This window comes from Platichthys flesus, chromosome 10, assembly GCF_949316205.1.
Source record: "Platichthys flesus chromosome 10, fPlaFle2.1, whole genome shotgun sequence".
Classification (NCBI taxonomy): Eukaryota; Metazoa; Chordata; class Actinopteri; order Pleuronectiformes; family Pleuronectidae; genus Platichthys; species Platichthys flesus.
Genome location: NC_084954.1, coordinates 9,649,497 through 9,658,907, shown reverse-complemented (window position 1 = coordinate 9,658,907; position 9,411 = coordinate 9,649,497). Strand labels below are relative to the sequence as shown.

The window sequence follows — 9,411 nt, the reverse complement described above, 5'->3', positions numbered from 1 at the left end:
TATCTTATTATGTGTCCTTCAGAGGCCCAATAATTAGGGAAAGAAATACCCTCAACAACACTCAATTCACATAAGGAAAATAAAGGAAAACTATAATCACTGCCGTTGTATCCTTCCACCAACCAGTAAAGTTTCAGGCTTTATTTATATTTGTTAGACTCATATGAGGTCACCATGACCTTTGACCACTAAAATCGAATCAGTTCATCTTTGTGTCTTAATGACAACTAGTCAAAATTTGAAGAAATTCCATAAAGGCGGAGTTGAGATATCACGTTTAAAGGCAAAAACCATGTCCTGTGAGGACAGCATGACCTTGACCTTTGACCACTCAAATAGAATCAGTTATTCTGTGAATCTAATTTAACATTTGTACCAAATTTGAAAAGATTCCCTGAGAGATGAAGAGATGTTCCTGAGATATTACGTTCACAAGGTTAAGAAACAGTTTGCGAGGTCACTTATCTTGTTCACAAAAATGGTACGGATATGGAGGCAGCAACGGACGACCTGAAAACACGAAGCTTAATAAATTAACAGATGAATTTTGATTTGCTGTTTTACTAGCTGCAAGCTCACCATTGCAATGTGCATGGATTTTGCATTGTGACCGCACTCTTTCCTGCTGTGTGCTGTTAAAGAGGAGGGAACTAGATTGTGTTATTTATTCGTTCAGCTCCGTGGTTTCAGCTCCAACTCAAAATGAGGTCAAACAGCGGTGTAATCTCTGGCATCCGTTTGTCTCATGTGCAGTCTGTCGTCTGGCGACCGAACCTGCTTCAATCTCATTTGTCGCGGCGCAGTCAAAGTTTCTGTCTGACAGCTCCACAACAAACAGATTAATTTCAGCATCGGTACGCTAACAAGTCAGGGTGCATGAGTCATATTTCCCATGATGCTTTACTTCCAGTCCAAGGTGGGGGTGGGGTTTCCCTGGAGTCCATGGACGGGAGACACCTCTGAGTAATCTCTGTCATCCGTGTTGTCACTGGAGCGCCATGACTAGAAGAGGAGAATCCCTGCAGCCAGAATAGCGATGTACTGTACAGAGAACGTCGACCGGTATCACCGTACCTCCATTTTTACCAGAGTTTCATTCTTACGATTGTATTGATTTTTGCTTTTGATTTCCAGCCTCTTGACAGGACTTTTTATCCTGTCGGATCATCTTTTCTAATTCAACCATCTAAATCTTTTTTTATAAGACTCTTTGACTTTTACCTCAGGATCAAACTTAAAGTCGGTGGTTCATCATATCGCACAGGAGGAGCCGTTAGCGGCGAAGAAAAATATCTGGCATCAATCTGCTGGCATCCTTGGAGAGGAGAGGAGAGGAGAGGAGAGGAGAGGAGAGGAGAGGAGAGGAGAGGAGAGGAGAGGAGAGGAGAGGAGAGGAGAGGAGAGGAGAGGAGAGGAGAGGAGAGGAGGGGAGGGGAGAGGAGAGGAGAGGAGAGGAGAGGAGAGGAGGGGAGGGGAAGGGAGGGGAGAGGAGATGAGAGGAGAGGAGAGGAGAGGAGAGGAGAGGAGAGGAGAGGAGAGGAGAGGAGAGGAGAGGAGAGGAGGGGAGGGGAGAGGAGAGGAGGGGAGGGGAGAGGAGATGAGAGGAGAGGAGAGGAGAGGAGGGGAGGGGAGAGGAGAGGAGAGGAGAGGAGAGGAGAGGAGAGGAGAGGAGAGGAGGGGAGGGGAGGGGAAGGGAGGGGAGAGGAGATGAGAGGAGAGGAGAGGAGAGGAGGGGAGAGGAGGGGAGGGGATTGAAGGGGAGAGGAGAGGAGAGGAGAGGAGGGTGGGGGTGGGGGGAGTCATTGCTTCACTAAATAACAAACACCAGTCTAAATCATTATGAGTTTCCCCTTCAGCAGCTGCTGATCCATCATGGAGACAGATCGATGGTTTGATGTGAGCTTTAGGACGGTGGTGACTTTGAATATTATAACCACAGGGTGAATGTGATGCACGACCCTCCCCTAGGTGGAACATTCTTTAGTCTGCGACCCCCCCCCCCTCCCCTGTCAGTATTGGGTGGTATGAAGGGAAGAGGGAGTTTTTCCCCTCGCTTGGACTTTCTTCTTTTGTTTTGTGATTAAATGCTTCGTGCACATTTAGCGTGAAATCAACAATTATGAATCACGCATCGGGCTGCATGAAGGGAAATACAGACATGTGCTCCGCAGGAAGATAATTGTAGTAAAGCATCCATATGTGAATGATTGACATTTCCCGTAGTGCACGGACTACGTGTTGCATAGTAACCGCTTGGATACAAAGTCCAATAACCACAGATGTGTCAAGAACACGATAAGCAATTACACAAGACAGGAGGTGTTTCCCTCTGCAGAGTGTATTTCTTGGTGTTAAACCGGCAGCAGAGCTCCGTTTGCATTGGTAGGCTGGTATATGATTAACAGGTTTTACCAGTGTGGCAGCAAGTGGCAGCATTTTGCATTTAGACAACACATCCTTTGAAAGACAAGCACCAAATCATGAGCTCCATTTGCCATTCCACTTAAATTTGAGTGTCCAGGAAATGCCATGACTCCTTCATCCTACTTTGAATTCAATTATTATTATTTTTTATCTGATCCAGATCCTACGGCGCTGTGGGTTTGATGCTCTCCAGTTGCCAATAGTAACCAAGGCTGGCCAAGAGCAAAAATCCACTTGGCAGTGAAAGAAGCAGCGGGGTGATGAGGGTGGAGGGGGTGTTTAATGTCGCTGGAGATTACAAAGACCATAGCATTTGTCAATGGAAAGGCTGCTGCAGCCTCTGTGCAATGTCCGCACCGAAATCAAACAGCTCCGGTCACGAAACAAAGTCTGGTGTGTTTAAGTGTGTGCTATTCTGTTCTCTCAAATTATTGTGTAATCTGTTATGTAACCTTTGTGTGCAACAGTACTCGTTGTGTTGGGCCTAGAGAGGACGTGGTGGAGTGGATCTCAAGGTAAAGAGTGTATTTTCATGAAAAACCAGTGCCACTGCAGACCTGAAGAGACTATTTGCATTATCCAGCTGCTTCCACTTTTGGGATAACTCTGAAATATAATTTAATCCCATATTTCACCTTCCTCGAACGAAGGAGCTGTATACGAGTCGCAAGTGCCCAAAGCCTCTCGCTTGTTCCCGTCTCTTGGCTCGTCCCCTTTGGAAAGAGGATCGAAAAAGCTGTGGCTCTTCACTGATGAAAACTTGACCTGCCTTTCTACGAAGACTCCGGTGTCGGCCGCCTTCTTGGTCTAATGCTTTGCCGTCGAGGTCCTTGTGTCTTCTCTCAAAGCCATAGAGCTCACAGAAAACCAGGAATGACTTAAATGTGCACCTTACTCAATCAGGAACTGTGCATGGATGATGGACGTATAACATGGCCCTCTGTGTAAATGATGGCCCCTTCATGGCCTCTAAAGAAAGAAAGACAGAAAGAAAGAAGAGAGGTTTTTACATTTTACCTGCCAATGCCAATACATATACAAGGTATTGAAATAAAATTAAAATAAATCAATATTACTTATTTCCTTTTCGTTTATTCATGTATAAGAATACGATTTATTCCTCATAGGACAAATAAAAGATACCAAAAAGCCCTAACGTTCCTCGGGTGCACTTGCTGCACCGTGCGTACTTGGAAGGGAGCATGTAGAGGCCCTTCATTCAGTAGCAGGGGGGCTTCAGCCAGGCATTACGTATTTGCAGTTCGTCTCTCCGCCAGCGGATGGCGCGATCAGACCTGGGCGGAACAGAGAGAGAGAGAGAGAGATAGAGAGAGAGAGAGAGAGAGAAAAGGGGGCCGGATGAGACCCTGCTGGAGTCTGCCAATAACAGCCCGAGTTGGAGGCTGCGCTTACTACGGAGCCACACTGGGGTCTCAGCGCGCATCGCACACCGAGGGAGCAGGCGGGCACAGCGGAGTCTTCCCCTCCCGGGAGAGAGATCTAACACGGCGTCGACTGCAAAGACAAACACGGACTGTGGTTAATTCCTTTAGGCGGCATTAGAGTCCTGCACTGCCCCGGTGGAGGCGCCTGCACCGACACAGTGTGGCACCGCGCTCCCGTCTCCTCAAATCGTGAGTAGCCACCGCGCGTATACCTGGGAGGACCAGAGGCTGTGTCAGTGTTTGTTGGATCTGCATCTGGATTATCACTCAACAAACACACACATACAAACAAACGCACACACATCGGTAAACACGCACACACACACACACACACACACACACAAGTGGCCGAGCGACGCTGGAGTCAAATCACAGGGATTACAATTGTTTGTAAAGCTCTCCGCTGAGCGCGCGTCATCTTCGTCTGAGCAAAGTGCTGAGGAACCTGCTTCCCCCCCCCCACCCCTGGACTTCGGGACCCGAGTGAGGAGCTGCCCGGGGATCTGCACCTGACAGGAGGAGGAATCCGCGGGAGAGAGGAGCCAGATTTGAGCCGCTGAAAAGGGGGTTGGAAGTGAGACTGCTGCGAGAATGCCTCTTGCACAGATCGCAGAGCCATGGCCCACCATGGAGCTGGTGCAGCTGGAGACGGAGGTAATGAGCAATGGCATGTGTCCACGTTTGTTTGTGCACGAGCAGATTCTTTTTTCTTTTTTTTTTTTTTGCAACTTGCTTTTTTAAGTTCAGGGCGAAATAAACCGAATACCTTCCCCCAAATTGAAAGTGTTGAGTCCCCACTTCCTTAAAGAGCTTAAATGGCTACTTTAGACTTTTGGAGTAGGTCAACTTCATTTATAGATTGTAATGTATCTCCTGTGTTTAAATGAAAGTCTCCCCTTTATCGGTCTCTCTCAAAATGTGATGAATGGACTTTTCCAGTGGACATAAAGCTTTTTTTATAAGTAAAAAACTAATTTGGCTGGTCTCCCTAGCTGTATAAGTGTGTTGCTTACATCTTCAAGTTTGTTGAGACGCTGGACTGTTACAAGCTGTTTGACAAAGAAATGATTCCCCATCAAGTTTCAAATGGCTCCAATTAACCCTCTTTCACTGGAAGTCACCAGCAGCTCCATTTACCAAGCTCCCAAACACAAATACCAGCACATCTGAAGGACACACACAGGCTCATGATCACAGAGTCTCACAGCTAAAACCTGCAGAGTTGTTACCAGTAGGTCTGGGCGTTAAAGAAATTTCAATAATTATCTCAATAGGATTTTCAGCAAAAGCATTATAACAAAAGTTCAATATAGATCCACATATTGCTTATGCATTGCGCAAACACAGTGAGGAAGTCGTTCTACTTTTCAAAACAGCCTTTACAATGAGGACAGATATAAACAAGAGTTCAGAACAGATAATACAGCATCATTTAAAAGTAATGTCAAAAGCAAAGGGGAAAAACACAAGGCAGCAACTTGTTCCATAAACGGTGCACCAACACAGTAGATGGCGGTAATGCACCTTGACGTTTGGTTACCATGCACAGATAAAAGCAATATGAGTAATGGCAAAAAACAATCGGATAAAAGTTTGTTTAAGAAGAGTTTAAAGCCACAACCTTCACTCAGGAGCCAATATCAGTGTTTAAACTTTCAAGACATTAGAATGGGGACAGATTGTGACATCAAATGATATGACAAGTTTTTGGCCATATCACCCAGTTGAGTTTCCATTGCCTCATGCATGAAGGAATCAGGAACTAGGGGCCGGTGTCGCGATCATTAACAGATCAGCCAACAGGATAAGCTGTCAGAGCAGCGCGTCTAAAATTCAACAATGTTTAATCATCAGTCGGTTTCAGTAGACTGATTTGTTTTTCATCTTTTCTCCTTCTTGGAGATGATTTGCAGTTCAAACATGATGACAGCTGCACTTGTGTCATTCTGTTTGTGCTGCAGAGTTTTTAATTGAACTCCTCGGTTGCTGCAGGTCGGGAGGACGTCTTTGTTTAGCGTGGATTCTCAAAAAGATGGAATAGTTTCTGTTGTGAGCACATGGAATGTAGGACGAGCGACAGAGAATAGCTGCGCTAATAGGGCTCAGACCCTATTATTCTGATGCAGCATAATTATTCATGAATTGGCTCTTGAACAGACTGGTTGCTTAGTGAATACTGTATGCCTCAATCACACTACAGCTCTTATGTGCTGAAATAGGCCACTCGTGGAACTGGCTGTACTGGTTTGAAAATATCACTCTCTTTTTTCCGTAAATCTGGATCTATAAATTAGCTATTTTGAATAAATCTGCTGATTATTTGATTTCTCTGTACCAGAACATTTCCGTGTCTGATGGATCGTTCTGTGCACATAATTACAAGGTGCGTTCAGACCGCTCCACCAGAGATGAGCGACATAATGAATGAGGCTCATTTCTCGCTCCCCTGATTAACTGGTAGTGGATATTTTATAAATGTTGCGCTAATAAGCAAGCAGTGCTGAGGAAATGATTTGCAAAAGGTGTGAGTGAAAAATGTTTGTTGTCGTTTTCAGCAGCAGAGTTCGCTCATTAAACTTGACGCCGTAATTGACGAAATACTAAAGTTGAGGCGTCTTGACTCATAGATAGATGATAGATGGATACTTTATTAATCCCATGGGAAATTTAGATCATCCAGTAGCTTATACACTTAAACACATCACTGACATACATACATAAATCACATACGTAGAACATATTTACAGGAATGGAATGCTGATGTGATTGTGTCAGTTTCCAGTAGGAAAGTGTTCTTGTGCTGCTGGAGTGGATGGTACAATAAAATGTATATAAATAAAAACAACAGAAAAAAAAATATATATAAGAATATGTAGAGGTGAAGTCTGTGCATGGGGCTAGTATTGCCAGTAAAGGGATGGACAGTAGGCTGGTATATAATAATTAATCATAATATAATCATTAAGCCGTGCAATCAATCTTGCAAGTGCTACTACTGCTCATAATGCTGGAAGTTAGTGCCTGAGGGAGAGAAAGCTGTTGTGGTCCTTTTTTAGAGAAGGCGAAATATCAGTATCGGTGCACAACGAAAATATATGCACATTAAGCATAAAGAAGCAATTTTGAAACGGCGTCATCTTGGCAAAATGTATTCAGGAGTCTCCAGTATTTACAGTATCCTGCAGCGCGTTGCGTTGGCCAAGGAGCGTATCGCAGCCGAGCAGATGGTTTGCAGCGAATAGTGCTAAGTTTAATATGGTAAAAATACCCTGCCTTTGTTTGTGCGACGCTCACAACTCTCTGATCAATTTGTGCGATTCTCATATACAGGTCATGTGTGTGTGTGTAAATATCAGCCTATACATCAAAAGGAGAAATTACTTTTATTTTCTTCTCATCTCAATATCCGCCTGTGACAAGAGTCTGTCATTAATTTGCTCGCACCAGTCACTGCCAGTCAGAGTGGGATCAGAGCCATTTATCCCTGTCACCAACCTACCAGCCAGCTGCACACTTTGCTTCCCGATGGCAGCGTGCGGGAGTCGGCACGGGGCTCCGATTGATCGCGCACAGAGAGCGAGCGAGTCTGGAGGCCATGCCAGCGAACATGGTGGGAGGGATCAAAGCGGAGGCCACAGCAACGCGAGTGTAACCAGTCACATTAACAGATGGGGACAGTTCGAGAGACAAGCTTTTTTGGCCAATATGGAACATTGTTGTTCGTGCTGAAAATTTTGCTTGAATCATAACAAAATAACCTCTAGATCTACGAGGTAAAACCAAGCGGCGCCGGCTACATCCACACTGCTATGGTTTCTTTTCAAAACAACGTTTGCGTCCACACTACCCAGGAGTTTTCAAGACCTTAAAACTAGGAACTAGGAAGAAAATAAACACAGTTGGACCCGTTTTACGTTAAAATTGTTGTCTCCCGTTTCTGTCCGTCCGTACGTTTAGTAACAATAACGCAGTCAACCCTGATTGGTTCATTATCAGTCACGACTTCTACCAGGGGTGACAAAGCGTGGCTAACGCTAAGTGTCAGTAATGCAAAATTCACACGTATGTGTTGTGTTAATGCTTGACAGTGTGCTTGCCCGACGCTTGGTGCAGGCCTCATCGTCCAAAGGATGATCGCAGTTTCATCCTTTGGACACCCATAGCTGTCTACAAGCTTTAGTGCCATGCTAGCATTTGGGCTTTGCGTAACTTCTGCCCCACATCGTCGTCCCTGCTCTTGCCTTTCATCATTCTGTTTTCCCCGTTGTGGTAGTTTGGAACTAAGCACCCACGTGCAAATAGACAACGTACTTCCATTCACGCACATCACGTGTATGTACGTGAATGATCAAGTGAAACGTGTTCTCAGGTGTGTCGGTATGGACAGAGGCTGCTTCTGATGCCTAGCTAAAATGCTCATCTGGATGTAGGTCGATTTTTTTTAAAACCATAAGATACTGGTGTGGATGTAGCCGCAGGGAGATGTGCTCCAAAGCACTGGTTGATGAAATACTGTGTCGCCATCATTCATAATGTGAGTGTCTTATTGAGCTTTAAGCAAAACAGGCAAGAAATAAATGTGCAAATAAAGTGAATCAAACATATTAATTTAATTATTTATTTGTCATTGAACTTCTATTGTGAATTAACTAATCCTAAATGAATCATTTCTGATAAAGGCTCTTGAACAAATCAACCCCGTCCCCGTTGAGTCACTGCACCACCTGCATCGGCCACTGCTTTGAAACATCTGAATCATGCCTCTGCTAGTATTCACGGATCAGAGTCCCACTGCAGAGCTGCCAAGTGGATCCATGGCCTTTTGATCCCTTATTTAAAAAGAATCCCTCCTCTGCCAAACTCTAAACTCAAGTGCAACTCTGCTACTTTGGCCCGTTTCATTGATTCATGCAGGCCATTGAGAAATTATTAAACATCATTGCAATTGATACGCAGACGCATGCAAAATATTTCCCGCTTTAAAGGGTGAATTTACACTTATTGTTGTGTAATCGAGTTAGAATTAGTCGGAGAAGCACTGAAGTGTTTCTTAGGTAGTTTGCTGATTATTTTCCCTCTTCTAGTTTCCCTAAGACGATGTTGATGATGAGGGGAGATGATGTTAAATGTTAGAATTTGGCACCCAGTCTGGATTTAAATGTAATGTTGATCAGATCAGTCGATTCAGGCTTCAGATTGTTCCATGCTATGCATTTTATTTAAAGTACTTAATATACTCTCCTTTTATAATTCAGAAAAGAGAGCAAAGTAAAAAGCAAAAGTGTACTGTATGTATTTACACAACAGGACAGCACAAGCCTGAATATACAGAGCACAGACTGTCTGAGCTGAGGGCCTGAGGCAGACAGACATATGGACTTGTCTACAGCGTGGAGTCTTTTTCTCCATTACGTAATCGGACGTATAGACGAGGAGAAAGGGGAGTTAATGAGAAGAATGAGTGCCATGTTTGTCAGCCAGGTGTGGTCAGCGGTGTGCACTCAAGTACTTATGTAAGTGTGTGTGTGCACGTAGGCTTGGT

General features: G+C 44.6%; 1 protein-coding gene across 1 annotated transcript in view; it reads left to right on the top strand.

The window, feature by feature from the left end:
• The first annotated feature begins 3,821 nt into the window (after positions 1–3,821).
• The window catches only part of rps6ka1 (ribosomal protein S6 kinase a, polypeptide 1), a 48,066-nt gene continuing 42,476 nt past the window's right edge, over positions 3,822–9,411 (top strand). Inside the window, exon 1 of the mRNA XM_062398137.1 lies at positions 3,822–4,523. Within this exon, the coding sequence (XP_062254121.1) occupies positions 4,461–4,523 (63 nt within the window). The 5' untranslated portion in view covers positions 3,822–4,460. The remainder of the gene's footprint in view (positions 4,524–9,411) is intronic.